This window comes from Triturus cristatus, chromosome 8, assembly GCF_964204655.1.
Source record: "Triturus cristatus chromosome 8, aTriCri1.1, whole genome shotgun sequence".
Classification (NCBI taxonomy): Eukaryota; Metazoa; Chordata; class Amphibia; order Caudata; family Salamandridae; genus Triturus; species Triturus cristatus.
Genome location: NC_140591.1, coordinates 967,767,868 through 967,793,510, shown reverse-complemented (window position 1 = coordinate 967,793,510; position 25,643 = coordinate 967,767,868). Strand labels below are relative to the sequence as shown.

Here is a 25,643-nt window from a genome sequence, read left to right as displayed (position 1 = left end):
TGCACACGAACAGTTAATTATTGGACTCATCTCTGCCATGTTGGCTTGACTGCAGGGTCCAAGGTGGGAGAGCATAACATAAGTATAATTTAATCAAAACGATCATACAGGTCTGCTGAGAAAACATCCATAAGTAACCCCACAGAGGATATTTTTTAAGGTAGGCACAAAAGTCTATAGAACAGCCTTGTAAACATCAACAACTGACACTGGTAAGTTGCGGCTACCTTAACTCTGAAAAAGTGTTAATTCACTCCTGGGATAAAGTCAATAGCCTGCCAACATCAGCCAAGTTATTTCACAATCTGTCTATTAGCACTTTAGCCACAGCTTTTTAAAAATACAGTTTAAAAAATAAAATTGAGAAGATTTTTGAGGCGCTTGACCTTTAAGTAAACTAAAGCCTGTTCCACATTTCAGTACAACATTTTAAGATGTATCTATTCTCAGACAAGACCAGGGGGGTTGACGGCCACATTTACTTAGAAGGCAGGAACTGCATTAAGAAGGAGTCAAGGTTTCTTCTTAGAACTTCATGACAGTCTCTGAAAGCACTAGGACAGTCAAGCGAGAAACAACTTCATTTCTTGTACTGTCTAGGTAAGGCACTACAAAGTTTGCAATGTTAAAGAACATTATTGAAAATAATTTCAAATTAAACTCAATATGAAAGTAGATTTTGGTGATTGGTTGACTTGAGGGTTTAAAGACAGAACTGAATCTATGATGAGTCCTATGTTTCTTACTTTTGTTGGGGTTGTTCGTGGAGCTCCCAGTTCTTCTGGCCATACTGCCAGAAGATCAAATATTTCCACTCATGGAATGTTAGAATCACAGTTGTTGATGCACTGAGTTTAAGGCAGTCTGTTATCAGGTGCGGTTTCAGTGGCTCTGAGGGAGTCACTTTTATTTGAAGATTTTCAGGTTTTAGTGTTATTTGGGTACTATGTGCACTGTTAAAGCATATGAGGAAAAGGATTGATGGGTTCCAGAAGCAGACTAATGTACATAATGCGTAGAAAGAGGATTCAGTCTCGAGGTACTCCTGGCTTCGTGTTGTAGTTTTTTGATGTGTTGAAAGGAAGTACTCCGATAATGCTTGACCTGTCCTTAAGTTAGGAAGGATTTCAGTCAAGGACGCTTCCTTCAATGTCAATTTCTTTTTTCAAGTATAGAAGTGATTTGTGTTGCACTGTGTTTAAGCATGTTGATAGGTCGAGGAGTAGTGGGATATTATTGAAGGTTTGTGGGTAGCATGGGTCTGATCGTGTGACAGCAGACCCACTTGCCTTGACAGTGACACGACAATCAAACATAGGGATCTGCTAATTTTTTAACCCCAAAGACACATATTTGTTAGGAATGATTGGAACAAATTCTATAAGGTCAATGCAAACCAAGGAGACATTTTTGGGAAAAAGATGAGTAACTACAAAGACAGTTCCACAGCAAAAATACAAGTGTCGTTTGAAATTCAGTTGCTGCAGGTTTCGCATAAGTCCCAACAGATGGGAAATAGGGAATTCTCAATGATGCTGTGATTGTAGACAAAAGACTGTTTTCTGCATAGCCCATCTCTCAATGTAGGTCCATGGACTGATCTCCTGACTGGCTTGGTAAGATACCTACTTTTAAGAAGGTATGTTCAACTGTGAAGGCACCCTATTACCAATGAAAAAAGTTCAAGTGCATTCAATCTTTACAACATTTAGCAATAACAATATCTCACCACAATGTCGCAAACTCATCAGCACTATCACAGAAACACACTTTAATTGCATGAGCTATCCAAATCAAGATTTCACTAGAGAAAGGAGACATTGTGCACTGCAACAAAAGTAAAAACCTAAACCAATAATTACAACCAGCATGAGTCTAAATGTTCACTTACGTAGCTCCTCTCGGTGTCGCTCAGTCTGAGCAAAGAATTGTCGAAGCTCATCTGTAATCTCCATGTTGCTGACATCACACTCTATTACTTCCTCTTCGGAGTCTGAATCCTCATCGTCTTCTGCCTCAGAATCACTTTCCACAGCCTTTCGCTCTTTCAAACTATGGTGGGAAGCCAAATGCTTCTGTGGCCAGGGGAGATGCCCAAGTCTGTTCTGTAGATTGTATAGTGAAGAGAACTTGCTATAATGTGCAGCCTCTACTCCGTCCCAATCTGCATAACGGTAAGGAGGAATACTCTCAGGAGGGAATCCTGGAGGGCAGTATAGAGATGCCATGGCAGTTTTGTAAGCATTTTTGTGCTTGTACAGCCAGTACATGGCTTGGTTGTAATGTTTCCAATACCTTGCATAGACTTTCCCAGCATACCATGGCTCAACATCGTCATGTCCTGAATCTGCCTGGAAGGGGGGGGAAGAAAAGAATGAAAACTGAAAGCAGACCAACTGCTTCAACAATGAGAGTACTGCAATAATGCGCAACTAACAAGATGAGAAGGGAAAACATATCTCCAGTAGAAATGGTGAATTTGCAGTAGCATGGGAGTAAAGCTTCAATGACGCATCTCTTATTTCCACCAAACCCTACTGAACTGAACATCCCTAAATTCAAGGTTCTGCATTCCACCAATGCAGCCAAACCGAACACTACACCTCTCCCCTTTATTTATGACTAAAAATGTAACCTAAACATAAAAACAGTAGTTATAAAAAAATATAACAGTTGGAATGACTGTTAAAATAGGTGGGTGAAATCTCAATGGGTACTAACAACAATCTGTACTTTTCATGGGAATGCTCTTCTCCTCCCAGATTCCCTATTCTGAGATCTAGTCGATAAAGTATTTTCTTCACACTATGCTATTACCATCTCCACATTTCACACAACTTTCATCTATCCTCCTTGCCAGAATTTATTCTTACCGATCTTCCTTGAGTCTATACTAAGCCCTCTTCCTATGTGACTTCACGTTTATCACTACAACCATAACCCTAGGGTTGGAATATGCTGACAAACCTTTCTGAACACTATTACGGTTCTCAACTTCCACCATTTCCGCCACTCTCACTTCTACTTGTTTGGCAACCTGTTTATACTACTATATTTAGTGTGTGTTTCCTGCTGCTTTTTCACCATTTCACGACTTCCTCATAAACTTCTCCATGCTCTTACTGATTCAAAACAGCTGCAAAATGTAACAGAATGTTCAGTAGTCCTGCACGCCCATAACATTTTTTCCACTACTACCCCGCAGGGTATTGGCTCTGGCCGGACGTAAGCAGTGCTTTTTCATTGTGCTCATCATTTCTACAAGCATGCTTGACCTTTTAATTGTATAATGTTGTCCAATATTCACCCCCCCTTGAAAAAAAGACGCTTATCCTAGGAGTACAATTGTACTCATTTGTCTAATGCCAACTGAAGCAGAGTAGCCATGTTTCTGAAATAATTGCCCTAGAAACTCCAATCATTTTACTGTTGTTCCTCCCCTACGAAAGCTACCTCCACCCATTTACAATGCGGACTAATACAAATGCAAAAAAAGTTGCATCCTCCCAAGTTGTCGACAGATCCAATGATGTTGAATGCTATCTTACTTCATGGCTTTTCTGAATACTCTAACGGTTATCCTTGGCTGGACCTTACTTTTGGGCACTTTATCACTCATGTGACAAACCACGGCCAGGAGTTCCACTTCAGTGTCCGTGCCTCACCACCAGCATAGTTTTTTCAATTGCCTTCTGGTCAGGCTATGATTCAAACAACCTTAATGAACTAGAAAGAGTAATATTTCCCTTAACGTTTTATGAGAGACTAAAATGGTATCTCTTATGATACTGCACATATCAACATAGCTTGTCCTTAACAATAGAGTACTCATTTATGTCAACAAACAGCACGTTGATAGAATAGCTTGAATTAAACTCAGCTACTGGTGACTTTTGGGGATCGCACTCCAGTCCACTGTTTTACGCCCACCGTGCCACTGTCGACAGACCTGTAATATGAATTCTGTTTTGGTCCTGCTCTAATACAAACAGCCGAGCCTGAACTGCCAGGCCAACTCCCCTCCACCTCTTATGGAGGGAGGATACCAGAGTTGGGCTAGCAAGACATTTGCTGATTTTAGGGAGATTGTCATTTTAGATAGCTCTAACGGCTCGTCTTAATACTTTGTTTTTCTCTTCTCCGTATATTGTTCATAAATACAATCAGTCAATATTGTCAACATATATGATTTTATATTTGGCTCCAATGACCAACAAGATTTCTAGACAAAAACATTCAAAACAGAAACAAAAGCTTAGGGAAAAAGTAATCAATTGTGTTTGTTAATAACATAGACACCACACAAAGCTGCACCACAAAATAACTCTTTTACTGACTGATACAATTTGAAGAGCATTAGAATGGCACCTTCACGGGAATCAACAACGTGGCCCCGCAACACGTTTGGAGGCTCCTTTACAAGTCTGAGTAGGACTACTAATTCCTCTCAGGTTAATGGCGTATATATTAAGGTAGACTATTCCCTGACTGGACAGGACATACTGAATGTGACAAAATTCTGTTAATAATAAAAACCAAGACAAACTTCTCCAATTGAATTAATATGGTACCAAAAGGTTAACAATGTTTAATAGTCGCAGGGCAGACCAGCTGAATTTATAGCTTTTTAGATTGGTCTTTCTGAATGCCTTAATTTTGCTGATACTGTATATAAGCGCTCTTGAGTCTGGTTTAGGGAAAAAGACCAGCATCTCAATTGTTTGGTTGAAGTGGAAGGGTGAGACAAGGATAAGTTACTTACCTGTAATCCTAGTTCTCTTCCTGGTGAATCGTCACCAAAGTCATAAGCACTGAATATTCCCGCCTACTTGAGGGGACCCCGGAGCACTACATGGTCATTATAGTTAGGATATAGAATTTATTTTTAGAGTAGAAATTCACTGAAAAAACAAAGGTTACAGGGACATTATAGTTAGGCTCAGATTTCACTCATACAAAAACATAGAAATTCAGCAGGTATAGTTAGCGGAGCCAACTATAACTCGCCCCCCCGGCAATGCACTGCTTATTACCTCACAGATTACATCACTCATCACATGGTCAGTGACATCACTGATGACATCTCAAATGACAATACTGATGATATCATTTAGTGAGTGCGAGCGCTTTCTACATGTTTCAGAATATTAAAGATTTATACTAAGATACTACCAAAGTTAAATGAGTATAGTTTGTGTACTACTAAAGAGTGAGGCTATTTGTAACACACATTATGTGTGACTGTGTATTCATGTTGAAGTGTCTGAGTGGGTCTATGGATGTGTGAGATGTTGTATGTATGAGTGAGTGTCTGTGTAACTGTAGGGGTAAGTAAGTGACTGCGGGCGAGTGAGTAGGTGTGTCAGTGGTGTATGGGTGAGTGGGTATGTGAGAGGCTGTATAGGTGAGTGATGGGGTGTGTGAGTGGATGTATGGGTGAGTGAGTAGGTGCATAGGTCGGTGTATGGATGAGTGCGTGGGTGTGTGAACAACTATGGGTGAGTGAGTTAATGTGAGAGTGGCTGTATGGGTAAATGTGCGCTTGTGTCAGAGTCTATATAGGTGATTGAGTACATGTGTTAGTATATGTATGAGTGGATGTGTGAGGAACTATGGGCGAGAGAGTAGCTGTATTATTGAGTTTATGGGTGAGTAGGTGTGCGAGTAGCTGTATGGCTGGCTGACTGACTGTGACTGACTCAGTGTGTAAGTGGCTGTATGGGTGTATGAGTGGGTGGGTTAGTGTCAGTATGTATGTCTGTGTGAGTGAGTGGCTGTATTGGTGAAGGAGTGGGTGCATGGGTGGCTGTATGGGCGAGTTAGTGGGTGTATGAGTGACTATGAATCAGTGAGTGGGTGTGTGAGTACTTGTATGGGCCTGTACATGGGTTTCTGAGTGGGTGTATGTGAGCTTGTATAGGGGTGTGAGTGGTTTGGTGGATGATGTCATCAGTGCTATCATTTGAGATGTCTTCAGTGATGTCACTGACCATGTAATGAGTGATGTAATATGTGAGGTCATAAGAGGTGCATTGTGGGGGTATAAAGTTATAGTTAGCTCAGGGAACTACAACTGCTGAATTGCTATGGTACGAGTGAAATCTGAATTTCTAGTGTTTTTTAATTTTTTCCCCTAGGTGTAACCTGTAACCTTTGAGAGGGAGTGTGTAAGTGAGTGTATGAGTGTCTCAGTGGGTGTGTGAGTGGGTACCCTTGGATGCTGAGGGCCCGTGGGGGCCAAGATCTCTATTGTTGCCACCAGAAAGTCCTCACAGCGGGACTGCTAAGACCTGGTCGGTGGCCCCACGCCCTTTCTTAATCACTCTGCAAAGGGGACTCCTGGCACACTACTGGTTGGGGGGATGAAGTCCCCCTGGCTGCTCAGGGTTGTTGGGAGCCAAGCACCCCTATTGTTGCAACAAGTAAGTCCCCCACAGAAGAATTGCTGATACCTTGTCGAAAGGCCCGCCCACTTTCTTAACCACTCTGCAAAGGGGCCTCCTGGCGAACTACTGGTTGATGGATGAAGTCTAGGCCTGAGCACTCCTTTTTATAATTCCTCATATCCATGGTACCTGGCACACCTGGGGCCTCCTTTAAATACAAGTATGGGAGACAGTGCTTGTTTTTTAGGTCTCGCCTGACCCAGCGCATGCGCTGGTCTGGCAAGACTTATTGAGAGGGCTCCAAAAAGTGCTACCAGGCCAGCTTAGAGCCACAGTGCATGTGCGCGGGCGCGCGCGCCGCGCTTTACTGCCATTACTTTGATGTTTGAGCGTGATCGCGATCACTTTCACTTTCGCGGCCGCACGGCCGCTCTGCATAGCCAATAGGTCTGGTTTTTGGGAACTTATAAGTATTTAGTTATGCAACTGTTGCATGGCTAAACACTTATAAGGTCCCAAAGGCGAGACCTATTGGCTATGCCAATGCTTGTTTTTCTTCCAATTTGCCTCAAATCCAAAGATCCACCTGCTGTTGTTTTTAATCCCCGGAGAGAACTCTCTGGGATCCCCATCCCCACATCTAGGGGGTCCGGGTATTCCTACCTTGCCCCCTTTTCTTTATTTTAAACATATTGTGGGACTCTGCTCAAGCAGAGTCCCAAGATGGCTGCCGACACTTCATGGCTTGAGTGTTGGTAGATAATCAAATTACAGCACGCAGACTGCCAGATGCGTTGAGGATCCGCGCCCCTACATATACAAATTTGGATTTCAGTTAAAATCTCTATAACTACTGAACGGATTTACACCAAACCACAAAAAGCGTGATCTGTGGAATAAAATGTACCTTTCTGCCAAATTTAGTGTAATTCTGTCCAGCAGTTTGGGCTATAGTCGTGTTCAAAACTCCTATGAAAATGAACATGGGAGAAATTGTTTTTGGGACCCCCATCTTTTTCAGGGTGCTCCTGCTTCACGGGCCACCCTGAAAATTTTCATACAAAAACTGAAGCGAGTGTTGAAGTGTTTGGGAAAATTTTGTGATGATTTGTCAACCGGCATCAAAGATATACGCAACTGAAAAACAGCTTTTTAATTGAAATTAGGTCCTAACTATAACTACCTACTTGTGACCGCCAGTAGAATAGATATTCTATTTTTATTATGTATAAAAGCAAACAAATGTACGCAGTACTTTACTATATATATATATATATATATATATATATATATATATATATATATATATATATATATATATATATATATATCCTATACTTAAGGCTAAAAAATGCCCCATTTAGATTGGGTTTTCATTTAATGAACCTCTTACCAGACTCAAACATTTCTCCACACAACAATAAAATAAAGCACTAGGTGCAAACACAGCCTTTATTGAATGAAAAAACTGCATGGAAATGCAAAGGCATGCTTAGCCAAATGGCTATATTCAAAGCATACCAGAGAATTTTGGCACTGTGCATTAAGACCTCCAGGATCTCCTGTATCCCATTATGGCCCAAAGGTGACAGTTACGTCAGTACTTTTTTTACGGTGACATGAAGAGAAAAACAACAACATGAAATGCTGCATGAAAAGATTTGTCCGGGGAGACGAGAGGGTTGTTTATAACTTTGATGAGGATTTCCCTGGAAGAGAACTAGGATTGATTATAGGTAAGTAACTTATCTTTCTCTTCTAGAGGATCCTCATCAAAAGGCATAAGCACCGAATAGAGTAGCAAGCCCATGCCACACACCTGCAGACGAATCAAGAGCAAACACAAGCAGTTGTAGGCATCATCAAAATGAATTTCAAATTGAGGCATGCCCTACTTGGGTGTCTGAGTATCTGAATCTAGACAGTAATGCCTTGTGAAAGTATGCACCCATCTCAAAGTAGCAGCTTTGCAGAATTCAGAGAAGAGTACATGTTTTAGAAGGGCTACTGTTGCAGCTTTGCCCCTTGTAGAGGGAGCTGAGCGTCTGAAAGGTAGCAGTTTGTTGGCTAACTGGTAGGTGCATTGAATAAAGGAACAATCCATCTATAAACGGTCTGCTTAGAGGAAGCACTGCCTGTCTTCATAGGGCCATTTTTTTTTTTTTTTTTTTTAAACATTTTTATTGGCATTTATCATATGCAACGGTTGGATAAATACATCTATAACAGATCGTATATCACTTTCCCAGTGGTTCCACATGCGATAGGTAAAAGATCCCTTGCAGTGATACAAATTGAACAATATTTGGCGATACAAGGGTTATACAGCAATACAATCAAATTCATCAGATTTATTATCTTTGGAGTCCTATTTGGTATAATTACAGTGGGGGACAGATACAATATATTTGCTGATTGCGATAGTTCTGCATCACAGAGGTTCAGCCTCAACAATAAAGAATATCTGAGGGGTAACCTATCACCTACTTTTCAACTATATGAACCTAATGAACCCAACGCAGGGAGCCCAATATGATAATGATCTAAAAATGTGTGGATTGGGACCAGTCCGCAGGGGGGTAGAAGTATCGAAATCACTTCACCTTTAAAATTACCCAAAGCTCTTAACTCTGCATTGCTGAGGGGGGCGTAAGGGGGTACGCAAGGTGCAGGGGGCGTCCTCCCCACAGAGCCTCGCGTGTCTCCTAAACCGGCACTATGTACACAGTGTGCATTTCCATCTCCGAGGAACTTAATCAAGGTACATCGACCTCCTCGTGTCGCACTGGGGGGCCCGCGTCCTCCTCCCCTCCCGATTCTCCCTTATCCTCCTGGCTGCCCTCCAGCTCCCTCTCTGGGTGTTCCCAAACATCAACAACGTCCTTTCATAGTTCCAAATTGGGAAGTCTTCTCAGTCCCTGGGACTCATCTTGAAGCAGCATCCTCCCTTTCACCTCAGACCAATGCGTCATCTCTTTCACCCATGACCCAATCAAGGGTCCGGTATGGGATGTGCAAACCCTTGCTATCTGTCTCTTTACTAGTGCCAAGGCCAGATCCAGGAATCTGGTTCCAACTTTTCGTTTGGGTGGGCATGGGTAGAGCCCCAACAGGCATATCTCCACTGTCATGTTAAGGGTGCGTCCCAGTGTATTTCCCAGGGTGGTCAAGACCCCATCCTAGTAAGGTCATAACACTGTGCATTCCCACGTCATATGTATAAAAATCAGCATCCAGGTGGTGGCATCTAGGGCAGTTGTGTGGGTCTCCCCCATCAATGGCTTCTGGGGCATCCCCAACAGCGATCCGTAAAATCACTTCACCATGTGTCTTGCCATGCACAGGGAGAGCAACATGCTTAATACCATATATGTTGTGGGTTATTCTCGGCTGTCCCCCCTAGAGACCCTGGACGGTATGGATCAAAGCCTTGTAGGTGAGGAACTGGCCCGCTGAAGGACCTGTGCTGGATAGCAGGTGCTGAAAGGGAATTAAGGTGTTTTGTACGCAACCGTCCCCAACAGTTACTAAGCCCACCTCTGTCCAGGCGGTCAGCTGACCATGACAATTTTCTCGACAGAGGTCCCCATGTAGGAAGCCAACCCGTGGCAGCTCTGGAGTGTACAGAGGTCTCCACCGTATTGACTACAGAGTGCCTCCAGCAGTAGAACGCTGTTGTCAGCAGTAATGTCAGGTGTGGGATTTCCACAGCCGGGCTAAGTAGTCTGGCCAGTAATCTTTCCATGTGTGTGGACCATTCCACCGGACCCTGCTCCTCCTGTCTCAACCAATCCAGACACTACAGCGGTGAGGCCTGGAAATACAGCTCGAAGTTCAGCGCTCACAATCCGCCCTCGTTCATTGGGCGCTGCAATGTTTTTAGTGACACCCTCTGCCTATCCCCATTATCAGCTCCTGCAGCAGTGAATCAAGCTGGCAGAACCAACTGGCTGGGACAGTCACCGGCAAATTAACAGAGAAACAAAGTAGTCGTGGCAGCATGACAATTTTGGACAGTGAAATTCGGGCCACTTATATATAAACATATGGAGCACCAGATGGGAACGCTGGAGTGAAGTGATCGGAGTTCTTTCCCCAAGTTACCATCTTGCAAATCTTCCAGGGAGTGAAATATCTATATTCCCAGATTCAGAACCACGACCGGTGCCCAGTTTATGGTCTGCAGGAAGATCCTTTGGTCGAGAAGTCCCCGGGGACATGGGAAACAAATACGTTTTGTTCTTATGGACTTTCAATCCCGAATGGCGTTCAAAGTCCGAAAGAGTTTGAATGCCCAGAATGATCCCGCTGTGGCATCTGCCAGGTAAAGCAGAAGGTCATGAGCATTCAGGGAGATTTTATGTTATCGGCCCCCGATACTCAATCCCGCTCCCCTCTGTTGGAGCATCTCTGCTAAGGGTTCAATCGCCAGAGAGAATAGGAGCAGGGGCAGGAGGCCTCCTTGCCGAGTGCCACACAAGATCCCGTATCACAACAACACCATCCTGCCAGTCCAAACTTGCGTAAAGGTGTAGGCCCAATCCAAGGACAGCAACTCTTCTATCCGTCCCGGCCCAGACCAGGTGCGGCACATCCCCTGGACCAACTACACATAACCCTCCAGTTCGTCTCCACCTTCCCAACCAGAGATAGATCAGAGTAGGTCATCCACCGTCATTGACAATAACAGGCATTGATCTCATAGGGACAAAGTTAACAAACAGATGACCAGATTATCTGATAGCTTTGGTCTTGTCTAAGTAAAACCTCAGCACTCTTTTGAGATCTAATTTGTGTCCCTTCTTTCCGCTGGTGTGCAAGGATTAGGAAAGAACGTTGAGAGTGAGAACGTTGAGAGTGAAATTGTCCGATTAATCTGGAAATCAGACACGACCTTAGGCAGAAAACTCCGATCTGAGTTCTCATTACCACCCGGTTAGCATGGAAAACTGGTCAAGGCTCTTTGGCAGAGAGAGACTGAATCTCAACGACTCTGCGTGCTGAAGTAATAAACTACTAGAAAACCAGCTTTCCAGCTAAAGTATTGTAGGGATTGTAGGAAAGTAGTATCTGCTTCTTATGGTTACCCCCACATTTTGCTCATGCCACACTGTTTTTGGACTAGTCTAACTGGGATCCTCTTAATCAGGACCCCAGTCTATCTGCTTTCTCCCTTAAGTTGCTAAGTATGTACTTTAGGTACACTCCAGATTGGATACTGGGGTACCCTAATCAGTCCCTAGTATATGGTACACCATGTACCCAGGGCATAGGTACCCCAGAGGCATTCCTTGGGCTGAAGCATGTATTATGCCACCCATGAGAGGCCATTCAAATTGACACAACCAGATTGCTACAGCAGACCATGTAAGCTGGTGCTAGCACCACTTACTTAAGATATAGGTTCACTATATCTATCTAAATCACTACACTTAAAAATCTATCAGTCACCCCTATGGCAGGCCTTATCAATCCTGAAGGCAGGGTGCTGGGTTTTATGTGAGAGGGTGCCCCTGCATGAGCAGAGCCCCTCTGCAGCCTTCGGAGACCATTCTCCGGGGTTATCTGTGATGCAGCCAGACATATATTTTTAAGTGCATTATCACCTTGCGGTAAATGCCAACTTTAATACGGCTGCTTAGAAACATGTCCTGTTTGGTGTCAAACACCTTGGAATCATACCTTCACACCAGTAACTGGTGTGGGAGGTATGATTCCACCCTTCCAAAGGGACATATGTGGGTCACCGGTCTACCCGATACTAGCTTTCTCGACCTGGGCCGCACAAAATGGACGCTGCCAGCCACAGACACGATTCTGCTCTCCTGCTGCTGAGCCAAGCTCGAGCAGAGGAAGGCATGACAATAGGCATCCTGTCACAGGGAGGTGTGACCACCTCCCAGACAGTATTTAGTGTATTGGGGCTGGGAGAGTGCACGACGAGAGTGCCAGAAAGTCTGCACTGGGGGCACATTTGGTGTGCCTGTGCTTAGTCCAGCTCAAACCAGTTCTGGGAGCCATTGGCTCCTGCTCTGGCGCGAAACTGGACAAAGGACATGGGTGTAGCCACCCCTCTATCCTGCCCCTCCCCTAGGTGGGTCCACAGAATCTTTCCAACCCCTTCCCATGGGTATAAAGTGGGTTACCTGACTACAGGACTTTAGATTTTACCTGGACAAGATTCTGCTAAGAAGAAACCTAGTACTTCGACTGCCTGCATGACGGTGGATGACTGAAGAATCTCCCTTGGAGTAAAGGAGTTACTCCCCTGCAAAAGCAGGCACCTAAACACATCCGACCGGTTTGCTTTTCCCGAGCTCCTGAGGACTCTGAAGATTTCAGCAAAACAGGAGATGGGTTCCCGAAGGTCCCTGAGGTAGATCTGCCCTCTCAGCGATTCCGAGACCAGTATCCCTCGTGGGGACCATGCAACTCGAACCCCTGTGCACCGCGTACATTTGCAATTGCATATGCTTGTTGACGATTACTGAGCTTGTGCATTGGACTCCGTGTAGTCCTGACCCAGAGCAGTATTTGCACTGAAGATATCCGGCCTCCACTTACCAAGTGTCTTGTGGGCTGGTACTTTGCAAACTTGCTTGAGGTCTCCTCGCGAGCCCTGGTCTGTTGGCCTGTGGGTCCTGGCGAGGGTCACCATGTTTGTTGTTGGGCTAACCTAGTTGCTCCAGATGTGCCCTGACACTCCATTGCTTGAAAAGTCCCCTGGACTTTGCTGGTCCACACCATAACCTGTTTACTCTAACCGCGTGGGTTGCATTTGCCAAGGCTTGTTGGTGCTCCAGCCGGATAGCGACCCCTCAGCACTCGACATCCTTCATGGGACAGCTCACCTCCAGATCCTGGTCGTTCTCTACGTCTCTTGGTCCCTGTGGCTGCAGAGTCAAGCAACCCTTCATCGCACCTGAAGCACTCGACATCAGTGGGCATTTGACTATTGAGCCCCTGGTCACCTGAAGTGACCCAGACTCTGTCACCTCTGCTTTCAGGTTCCTCTCACCTAGAATCCAGGCTTGGATTCCACCGGACATTCTTCGCCTTCTGGCAGCAGTACTTCTTTGCAACTCGCCATTGAAAACGATGAAGGTGATGGTGTTTCCGACACCACTTGACTCATATGCAACTGGCTCCTCAGGGATAGGTAAGACGGGTACCTCGGTACTCACTGGTGGGTTGGCCTTAGAACCTCCTTTGTTCCAAAGGGTTTGCACAAAGTCCTCGTAGAAGTGTCCTTAACTTGTAACTTTACAACCGTGACTTTCCAATAGAGTTGTACGGAGCACGTGTACGTGTTTCCTCACTGCACCCGTCCTCCGTGGGCTCCCTGTGTCACTCCTCTGGGTGGTTCCTTGGGATCCCAGCGATTCTACGTGCTCTAGGCACTGTGTCTAGTCAAGTTGTTCTTGTTATACCATATTTTTAGTATATGGTCCGGTCTTCCCCTGGAGCCGGCTGTGTAATTTGCTACTTACAAATGTTCTATTGATTCAGTATTGTGTACTTTGTGCCCTAGTCTCACACTGAGACTAGTAGAGAGTGTTATATTAATAAATACATATTTTTATACAACACTGTGTGGTTCTCCTTGCATTTAGTCATTTCAGAGGTGATATTCTGGTAAAAGAAGCTGCTTTACATTCCTTCAAGATTAATCCTGAAGGCTGCTCTCCACAGCTACCACCAGGCTAGCTTTCTAAAGGTGATCTTTGACTTCATACATCATAAGGGTCGTGTGGACTGGTACAGGGTGCCCACTTTAATTAGTGGCCAGCATATACCAGGCCACCTTCTCACAAGGATGCGTTATGTATAGGTTCAAAAGGGAGACACATGAGTTTCGAAAGAACCACATTCCGTTCCCAGCTGGGTTTTGGAAGTTGCACAGTCGCAGCACAGTGAGGACGCACAGTGTGGAAGTCAGAAGAAAAGGCTGCCGCTGCTCTCCGCTGATCCCCCCCTGCTGCCACAAAGGGGGCCCAAAGGCTGATTTTCCCCTCGCAACCGGACCGTGACCCTGCTGGAAATGCCACACCCACCGTAAGCAGCCAGTGATTACGTGACCATGCTGTAAGGCTGATTTGGAGGCTTGGAGGGCAGTGAGCGCAGCAGTCACTAGCGGGCGGCTGCTGAGCGTGAGCCCAGGCGGATCCACGGAAGCGGCTCAACTAGGTTGGGTGCAGCTTGTGGACCCTCCCAGAGTGCCCTGCTCGCCCGGCCTCCCAGTTTTCAGACCCCTCAGGCCCAATGTCAGACTGGAGCAGCAATCAGCTTGGGAAGTAGCAGCAATACCAGTTACACCAACAATGGGGGCAGTGCGGATTAGTGTGAGCTGCAGAGGGGGCCGGAAAGCCCGGGCTGCACAGAGAGACAGAGAAGATACATAGGGGGCTAAGAGTTAGACACCCACCTGATCACTATCTCGCCTAGCAAGCCCAATAAGCTTTCAAGCACCACACTAGGCCGGAAACTAACCCGCACCCTAACCAGAGATCGGCACAGGAGGTTCAGGAGCCAGGGGACCCAGGAACCAAGGAACACTGGGAAGGCCAAAACGATGAGATCTGGCAGGGTAAGAGGAGGGCCCCTTGCTAAGAAAAAAACTGAATAAGCGCAAAAGGAAATACCAGTCGCCTCAGGGCATAATGGCAGAACCTCAGCCCATAATCCGACTTGACCAGGAGTCAGACTGCTCTATAACAGAAATAGCTCCACCACAGGCGACCTACAAAAAGAGGAAAAAGCTTCTAAGAGCCGTCCCACATTCACACAGCCAAACCTAAACTCTAAGCGAAGTCTAAACCAAATTCCGGTTTCTGAAAAATGCAGGAGACACTCTCCTCTCAAGTACAACTACAGTCCAGGGTCTTCAAACACCGCTCAAACTGCTCCAACTGCAGGGCAACTGCAGCAGCAGGCACGGATTAGATCCCCGGTCAAGCACCAGACTTGATACAGAAATCCAACTTGGACCTGAGGCTAATCAACTTACTGCAGCAGTTTAAGGATCGAGCCCACAGCATCAAGCAACACCCTCATTACAGAATCCCAGGCACCCTGTTTAGCTGGTCATGTAGAGTAATAGCAACTTGAGAACAAGGATCGGAAATGGCGAGGTCTTCTCCCCCCGAGGAGCTTGGCAGTGGAGAAACAGAGCCACCCGAAGGGCACCCCACAGCACCAACACGAGGAGTAATTTTATCACAAACGAGGACTTAATAACAACAGGGCTGGGGAGCTCACAGGCGCACAAGCAAACCCGGACTTTCTCTAACAAAGCAAAGTTCAAACCCATTCTAATGCCACACGGACTCAACATAGAACTCCAAACACCACCAACACCGACCAGATCAGAACGAGCATCAAGACATGAGCCTGGGGACCCAGAACAGCTCTCAAATCTCGACACGAAGGAATAGGAGGAATTGCTGACAACCTACTCACACCACTCACCAGCAAAGCCCACGAGCGATTCTCTGCGAGACTCCATAGCACAGGAGCGCCAGGAAGTAAGAGGGAACCAGGAGATGGAAGGGCCAACATTAGGGACAAGGCCCAGAAGTCTTACAGAGGAGGCGCAAACATTTAATTCTGAAAGCGCCCAGGCAAGCTTGCTCAAAACAGTGCAACTACTGGTGGAAACCCTCCAGTACCAATCAGACAAAATGGACACTCAGCTAATCCTTTTGAACACCCTGGCGGTTTTTGTGATAACAATCGACGGGAAGCAAGGAGCACCAAACACGTTCCTTCAAAACACAGGAAAATCCTAAAAACAACAAATTAAGCTGCGGGTGTGGCCCAATCGTCGACAAATTAGCCTCCCTCCCCTTAATGCTGAGCAACCTGTGCACGCAACTCAAAAGTGCATCCTGGAAACCAACCATGTCTCAGCTAGAGGAGCAACCCCTTACAGCAATACAAGAAAGCCTGAGAACGTACCGTCCAAAGAGCTGGGTGCAAAAGTTTCCCCGCCTAAAACAGCATTAAAACCTGAACTCACTAACAACGGATGTAATAAAGCAACGACAGAAAACCGCCCATCGGGACGCCACTAAGTCCTGGGACAGAACCGGACTCTCGGGGAACAAAAACAAACGCAAAACAAAGACGAGATCAAAGGAGGAAAGGCCAAAATCAAAAGCCCAGCCTAATTCCGAAAGACTTCTCATGCCTATTTAGGCTGACACCACTTGAGACACAAGAACATACTAAACAACAAACCATACCTACAACGGCCATGAGGAACAAATATCCCATGCTCGCCGAAAAGGCGGCAAACCAAAACTGCAAGGAACAAACCATCACGAAAACAAAAACCCACCCAATCACAATAACTTCAAACAATATGCAGAACCCTCAAGCCAATCAAACAAACTCATTGCCCTGTCTACCAATTATTTCAACAACAGCACCACCAGACCACCAAGCAGTTAAGGCACCCCAGGCCTCCACGGCCACATTTGCCAACCAGCCTACCCTCCACTCAGACCCTAGGAAGCTACATTCCACACTGGCAACCAAACTCTCAATTGACCTGGTCACATCATTAATCATGAATGAGAGGCGTAAGTCTTGATTCCATCCAAACAAAGCAAGCCCAGTCTTTGGTTTCTCCTGACGGAAAAAAGGACCAATTGATCAACATCGAACCCAATGAAAAGAAAAACCACAGTGGAAGGCACATGGCTGAATGGGCCACAGATAATACTGGACATACCAGGCAACAATAACCGCCACTCGATTCCAAACACGCACCCAGCACCCCTGGCTGGCAAACCGAATAGGGGTGGAAACACCCTCATGTTTATACCAGAATATAATTCATTGAATCGGGGAAATATACTTCGACTGATGTCACACATACCAACTCTGATAGACTTAACTACCACAGATTTGGACTCAGTAGAATGTATTCACCGCAAAGACCCCCAGGGTGGAGAGGACACAAAGACCACATGGATAAAGCAGTCTGTCACACAAAAAGTACTCTCAGAAGGCCTCATATTCAAGAGCTGGGGATAAATATCATCCCCGTCATAGAACCTGGCTATCCCGTTTCACTGACTTGGGAGCACACAATAGCGCATCGGAGGTCCTAAAACGCACCGCAAGATTAGTATTAAAATGAGCAAGAGGGCACTTTCCAACCACAAAGGAGCGCTTTCAGGAAACAAACAGAAGTCATCTGGAATGTGTACATCCAGGCACCGGCATGAGAACATGAGATGGCTCTCAAGGACAATCAAAAACCAAACAAGGAATAACTGACAAGGCAGCCATCAACCCCCCACCCCAAGCAGGAGTAATCATTCTACTGCAGATATGCTCTTGGAACATCAACGGATTGTCCAGTAAGATGTCAGATCCGGACTTCATCAATTATCAAAGGTCATTCCACATCATCACACTGCAGGAAACTTGGCTGACTGACCCACCACACTTCCGGATACCTGTGCTTCTTTACCCCAGCCGTTAGGAGGGCAAGATATGGGCATTTGAAAGGCGCCCTCGCACTCTATGTCTCCAACACAAGTATTACCTCAGCATGCACAGTCGGCCCGACATCATCAGAAACTATTGCAATAAAAATATTCACACCAACCGTGTCATTGGGAAATAGATACAAAGACATTGTAGTTATAAATGCTTACATACATCCAAAAAGGAAAACCAAGGCAGCAAAACAACTGACAGACTTCTTGGAGTCATGCATAAGCGAAGTGAACATGACAGACATGATCCTCACCGGAGACCTTAATTCAAATCAAATAGGTTCCTCGACTGCCAACGAAGTGTCCTCTCAGAAGTCGGTCTGGAACATTCCATTGCAGGGGAAGAGTCCATTGGGTCGCCCAACAAAAACTGGCCAGTGTCTTTTAGAGGACCTTAAACACCTCAACTTACGAGCAGTCAAGGGCAGAACTGTGGGCGACAGCCCTCCTGCATTTACTCACTATTCTTCAATTAAAAATTAGATATTAGATTATACTTTTGTCTCTCTTGCTTTGTTTAATCAAATTGTTTCATTTCATATGGGCGACAAAGTGGATAGCGATCATCGCCCATAGGAAATCACACGTCGAACGAACATGCCCAAGTAGTACCAGACCCTACAAGGAGTGAACTTCACAATTAACTACAGGAAAATCAAATTTGTGCAAGCACCACGCGGGAGGTTTCTGCAAACTACAACACTCCTTTTCGAAGAACGAGTAGGGAGGAATGAAATGGAGAAATGGGTGAACTTTACAACCACAATGGCAGAGACCTTCGCCGCCCCCGATCAAACAAAAAGCACACCTCAGCCACAGCAGCGTAAGCAATGTTTCAAAAGCACATAAAATCCAAATAAGACTCATAAAAAATGCAATATACCGCACACCGAGATACCTTTGACATAACTCAACCGACATAACGCACTCAGCCCTATTACGCCAGCAGAAAGCCCAGCTAAAGACAGAAATATGGGCGGCCAAGAGAGCCTCGGAGGAAGCAGCCTGGGCGAAACTGTACGCTGACATCAAACAGAATGACAGTGCAAGATTCTGTGGAACAATAAACTGTCTTACTTGTCCCACACAATATCCTCGAACATATCAGAAGAAGTTTGGGCAACTTAACTCAGAGACCACTTCCATCAAGATCACAATTCATTGGATACAAGATCAAGGATCATAGCAATTCCCGAGAGGAGCATCCCCTGAAACCCAACAGAAAGAAGGGAGTGCTCTAGTACCCCAAGTAGCAGAGGGTAATACGCCAGGTGCGCTACACACAAGCGACTACATTAATGGAATTAGAATTATTCCCCTATAGCAGACTGGCTTTTAGAATCTGTTGGAACAATAACAAACAACATGACCATGGCATTGCTGATCGATAAGGTGGAAATAACAAAAATGCTATTACATGTTTGTTTTAATTGACTACAGGGCCGCGTTTGACCAGGTAAATCGAAACAGACTATGGGCAAAACGGGGCATACCACAGCCACTGCTGAACTTGATTATCAACCTGCACACAGATACATGGATCCAAATAAAGTTGAGTGATGGATCGTCCCTGTCAACTAAGAAGGGGCTCAAACAAGGTTGTGTATTGGCATGACCCTGTTTAACTTGGTCCTAGCAGATCTCGTCCCGATATTAAATGCCAGCAACTCACACACCCCAAGATTAGGGGGTTTACCACTATCATGCCAACTCTACGTGGATGACTTAGTCATAATCAGTCGGAAACAGGTGGGTCTACAACATTTTACCACCGCACAAGAATGCTCTGAAGCCAATGGCCTAAGTATTAATTTGGAGAAAACTAAGACCATGACAATCAGGAAGCATTAAAAGAAACCACCGGCCTGGTTCTGGGGGACCACACACATTGAATCTGCACCAGGATACAAATATCTAGGTGTGGTCATTGACAAGGGTGGCCACTTCACTGCCCAGAAGAACTCAATCAGAAGGAAGGGGCTCGCCCTGGCACTTTCATTAAGGGATCTCAACTCCAAACTGAGCAGTCCATCGCTACCCCCCTTAGCTCAAGTCATACAGACAAAACTCGTACCAACAATAGCCTACAGTAGCGAGCCACAGAGGGGTAGGGACTCCAAAGTATTGGGTAGCACACTCAAAGCAGCATACCAAATTATTTTCGGCCTACCAAAGCACACCTCACCTACACAGATCAGGCTGGAGTTCGGCATACAAAAACAGACCCTGGCAAGGCAAAGAGCATATATTATCTTCTGAGACAAAGTCTGGAACTCTGCAGCCGGAACTCTCAACCGAAACCTGTGGTTAGAACTACAACGGCAACCTTCATCACCTGCCGCAAATTACCTTCAAACCAGTCTGACAAACAAAGGCTTAACTCCGCTCTGGGAAACAGCGACCAACAACTGCACATTTAAAAAGTTAGTATGGAAATCAGTCAAACTCCTACCATGGATCGAGGACAAAGCTTCTCTATCAAAAAGGACTCATGGCTGGATGACCCTGAATACTTACTCGACACCTGCTGCTCAAAAATATCTATCCTTGGGGTACGCTAAAACTATTAAAACCCAATTTTTGAAATATCGACTAGGCCTGATACCCTGCACAAAGCACTTTCCGCATTGTCTTCAAGTCAAAGCGGACCCCACCTGCCGCCTATGTGGCACAGCACTGAAGGACAGGTTGCACCTACTTTGCACATATATGGAGCTCTTGAATGAATGAAAGCAACTTCTAAAAAACTCATTTTAATCAAAGAGGTATTCGCCCCCAGAGACAAGCTGTGTTGGCCTACTTTGCACCTGATGATCCACAGCTGAATTGCTGCTTGGTGAAGTTCCTGAGATTGGTAGGGAACAAAATGCCAGATCAAAGTTGGAACTCTAACCAATGGGATCTCTGAGATACATCACAGTTATCCTGACGGAGCGCTGGTTCTCAAACCGCACCATCCTCCATACCGTGACTGCATAGCAATAACAGACTAAACAGATAGGCTCTTAATAGAAGCACAGGGAACGAACTTCAAATTACAAGCTGAAATAAAAAGGAACATTAACTTGTCTTAAATTCCTTTATTTCTTTTATTACTATTATGTAACTTTTAAATTGTTATCATTATTTATTTTAAATTGATGTGTGCTTATGCAATGGTTTTAAGTAACTATGCTAATAAAATAAACTAAAACTGAACATTAATTTCCCAAGAGGGAGAGGGAGAATGTACAGGTGGGAACACCTTCTTCAACCCCTCTATGAAATCCTTTACCACAGGTATTTGGAAGAATAACCTCTGGGCAGGGGACTTCCGGTACGCAGTAAGGGGTGCAAGATCTTCACTAATAGAGAATTGCAGACCAAATTTTGCTAAATGGAAAAAATAAGGTAATATTAAATCGTCCTGCCCCAGATTTGGATGGAGTTCATTTTGAACACACCACATGTAAGATCTCTTACACTTGAAAGTATAGGAGCATCTGGTCGAGGGCCTTTTGGACTCCTTTAGAAAGCCCATGCACTCCTGCGAGAGGCCTAAGTGTCCCTACAGGAGGAATTCAGGAGCCATGCTGTTAAGCTCAGCAAGGGAAGGCTAGGGTGGAAAATCTTCCCTCCAAGCTTGTAGAGGAGATCTGGTCTGCATGGTAGCCTTCTGTGTGGTCTTTCTGATAGGTGGAGGAGATCCGGGAACCACAACTGGTGAGGCCATTCCAGAGTTTACAATCATTCTGGTCCTGGTTCAGTACAATTTGTTGAGGACTGTCGGTATCAGGGGAATGGGAGGAAATGCATACAGAAATGCCCAAAACCAGTTTATCAAAAGAGCATTCCCCCTTTGTTCCTGGGGGGTAGGACCTGAATGCATTTTTTGCTGTTTTTGTCTGCAAACAGGCTGATTTGCGGATGACACCACTCTTGAAAGATGTCTTGCACAGCAGTCATGCACAATCCAGTTGTACGCCTTGGCAATATTGCGGCACACAGACTCCGTTTGTATGTTATGGACTCCTAGCAGGTGAATTACTGAGATTGCCAGCTTTTTGGTTATATGCCAGCTCCAGATGGCTTTTGCCTCCAAAGTGGGGGAGAGAAAGAGTGCCCCCCCCCAGCTTGTTTAGAAAGTGCATCATGGTCATGTTTTCTGTTTGGACCAGGATGGAGATGGTTGGAATGGATGGATAGAAAATACTTGTAGGCTAGATGGACCGCCTGCAGCTCCAGCATGTTGATGTACTATTCTTGCTCCTTGTCTGACCACAGGCCCTGCGTCTGCAGACAGGCCATCTAAGCACCCATCCCTGGAGGGATGCATCTGTGTTGAGAGTTTGCATAGAAGGGTCCTTTTGAAAACATACACGTACAAGCAGATTTTGACAGTGAGACCACCATGGTAGAAATTGTCTCACAGCTGGTGAGAGTGTCAGCTGGTCGTCCCAATGGTCTGAGAAGTGGTTCCATTGATCTTTCTGTTCTGTTGTAATTCCATTATCCATGAAAGGGAGGCATTACGGTCTCAGGATGGCCCCCCACAAAATCTAAGGCACGGCCAGCTGATCAAGGCCGGTCTGATTAACTGTAGATCCCTCCCAAAACACGCTATGGATATTTGGCTTCTACTGGAGATTCACAAGTGGGATATACTATTCTTGACAGAGACGTGGCTTAGAGATTGCTCAAACCCGGATATTTACTTAGCGGTCCCGTTGGGCTATAGATTGGTCAATGTAAATAGAGCAGACAATAGGTTAGGAGGAGGGCTTGCAATAATTCTAAGGGAAGAATGGGACATGACTCATATGAAAATTGAAGGCCTGGGACCCATTGAAGCCATGGTTTTTCATATCAAATTCTCCAACAGATCTTCGATGGCAGGTTTATTGATCTATAGACCCCCGAACACACTGGCCACCTACTGGACAGCGCTGTTTGACTGCATTGCCAACCTTTCCTTACGTTATTCTAACTTCACCGTGTTGGGTGATTTTAATGTACACATGGACAATGCAAGCTGCCCTCTAGCCAATCAATTAGAGGACTCCCTAAAGAGTTTGAATTTAGCGCAAAAAGTACTGTCCCCCACTCACTGTGCAGGCCATACCTTAGACCTTCTCTTCACCAATGATCCTCTTCTAAAGATGGAAGAATTGCTTCCCGTTACATGGTCTGACCATATGATGGTCCAGTTCAGGTTGAGTCTGAAGTGTGAGTGCAACCCTAGTAGGCCTGTGACAGAGTATAGAAGAAATTGGAAGAAAATTACGCCTCAATCTATGAGGGATGAACTACTCAACTCCTCCCCCATATTGACTGGGAATCCTAACTCGGATACCTCCCTTATTAGTGCATGGATTACGGCAGCCTTAGATAAATCGGCTCCAATTAAATCATGCAAAGTGGTCAGGAATAAACCATCAGCACCCTGGTTTAACATGGAGCTCCGGACTGAAAAGAGCCGCTGTAAGAGACTCGAGCGAGTCTGGAGGAAGAAATATGAATCTACTGCTAAAGTAGCATATAAGCTAGCCCTAAAAGAATTCCATACACTGAAACGGAAGGTGATGAGAGAGTATATGGCTAAACAAATCCGGAATGCGGACAATCCAGCCAGAGAGATTTTCAGGATAGCAGAGGGCTTCCTGAAACCTCAGGCTTTAAAGAGCTCCATCCCACCCTCTTTGAACCTCTGTGAGGAATTGGCCGCCTTTTTTCAGGACAAAATTCTGACCATTTATTCCACCTTTCCCTCAACTGAAAATCAGGTGATACCTCGAATTAGTACAGCAGATAACTGGTCAACTTTTCGCAGATTTGAGAAGGCAGCCTCTCTGACGGAACTTTTGAAGTCTGGCTCTCCCCTTGACCCGTGTCCAGCCAGAATTTTTAAACTTTTAGCACCTCTTCTGAATGACACCTTGAATGCATTGTGGAACTCCTCCTTGGAAACCGGTATCTTTCCATCTGATTGGAAAAAGGCATTGGTCCGCCCCATCCTGAAAAAAGAGGATGCCGACCCCTCGGAGCTGAAACACTTTAGACCTATTTCCCTATTGCCAGCCCCCGCTAAAGTCCTGGAAAAGGAAGTCCAGAGACAACTCTCTGACTTCCTCGAATCTAACAACCATTTACATGACTCACAATCAGGATTTAGGGCCGGCTACAGCACGGAAACCGCCCTACTGGAAGTTTCTGAATCCATACGTGAAACCCTTGATCAGGGTAGCTGTGCTATGCTGGTACTTTTGGACTTATCGGCTGCGTTTGACACGGTCTCCCACAAGATCCTCCTAAATAGGCTATTTGGGATAGGAGTGACGGGGACCGTGTTGAGTTGGTTTCAATCATTCCTGGAAAGTAGGTCTCAACAGGTGGTTTTACACCCACATGTTTCTAGCTCTAGATCTTTGGCGCAAGGGGTGCCACAGGGCTCGGCATTAAGTCCGACGCTCTTTAATGTTTACCTTGCGCCCCTTGCTGAAATCATTGAGAATTGGGGCGTGCGAGATGTCTCCTATGCTGACGACACACAGCTAATCTTCTCTTTCAAGGAATATGACGACACAGCTTTCATTAATTTCAAACAATGCCTACTAAACATCTCGACCTGGATGACCGAAAATTGTCAAACTAAATACTGATAAGACGGAGGTCTTATTTTTTAATCAACCTACCCCTCCACGGGCGGAATTGTGGTGGCCAGTAGAATTGAATCCACCCCTGATACCGGTTCCGGTGGCAAGGAACTTAGGGGTCAGATTTGACTCACAACTGTCTGGCAAGGCACAAATCACACATATCTCCTCTCTTTGTTTTTGGAGACTGAAAACACTACGAAGATTTCTACGCTTCCTTCCTATGGACTGTAGGAAGGCAGTGGTACACGCCCTCATCACTTCCCAACTTGATTATGCCAACAGTCTGTACATTGGCCTCCCAGATTTCCTAATGAAAAGGCTGCAGCGTATCCAAAACGCTGCGGCCAGACTTTTGAGGAATGTGCCTTTACGATATCACATTTCGCCGCATTTGGAAAGCCTCCATTGGCTGCCAGTAGCGAAAAGAGTGCAGTTTAAAGCTATCGTGCTGGCTCATAAAGCCTTTAGAGGGGTAGGCCCTCGGTATCTGAAACAAAGACTGCAAAAATATCTTCCACCAAGAACGCTTAGATCCAGCAAACAAAATCTTTTGATTATCCCTAGGTTCAGAAAGTCGAGGACAGGTGGACGTGCGTTTTCCGTGAAAACGGCCATGTTATGGAACAATCTACCTAATGATCTCAGACTCAATGATAAGGAACTCCTGTTCAGAAAGTCCTTGAAAACCTGGCTATTCAGACTACCTTAGAGATCGGCTCTGGCTGCTCTCCTCTCAATCTCTTGCGCCTGTTGGACATTAGCGCCGGGACACTTCTGTTGGAAGTAGCTGTCGCGCTCTATAAATATAATTATAATAATAATAATAATAATAATAATAATAAAGGTCTTGTGTGCAGCCTGGCATTGGGGATAATGAAGATACACAAGGCCAACTATGCCAGGAGAGATACTATCGTTCTGGTGGCTGGGTGAGGAGCGTGGAGACGGTTGTAACACTTCTGAGTGATTGAGGATAGTATCTTCTCTGAAGGACACACTTTTGCGAGTTGTGTGTCCTGTGTTGCCTTTAGACAGTGTAGTCTCAGGGTTGGAGTCTAAATTTATTTTTCAACATTTAGATCTGAAGACCCAGATATTGGAGGGTCTTGATG

General features: G+C 45.3%; 1 protein-coding gene across 2 annotated transcripts in view; it reads right to left on the bottom strand.

The window, feature by feature from the left end:
- The window catches only part of GEMIN8 (gem nuclear organelle associated protein 8), a 181,669-nt gene that overhangs the window by 110,643 nt on the left and 45,383 nt on the right, over positions 1–25,643 (bottom strand). For both annotated transcript variants that reach the window (XM_085622485.1, XM_085622484.1), the window contains exon 3: positions 1,892–2,351. In XM_085622485.1, coding sequence (XP_085478611.1) covers positions 1,892–2,351 — 460 coding nt within the window. The remainder of the gene's footprint in view (positions 1–1,891; positions 2,352–25,643) is intronic.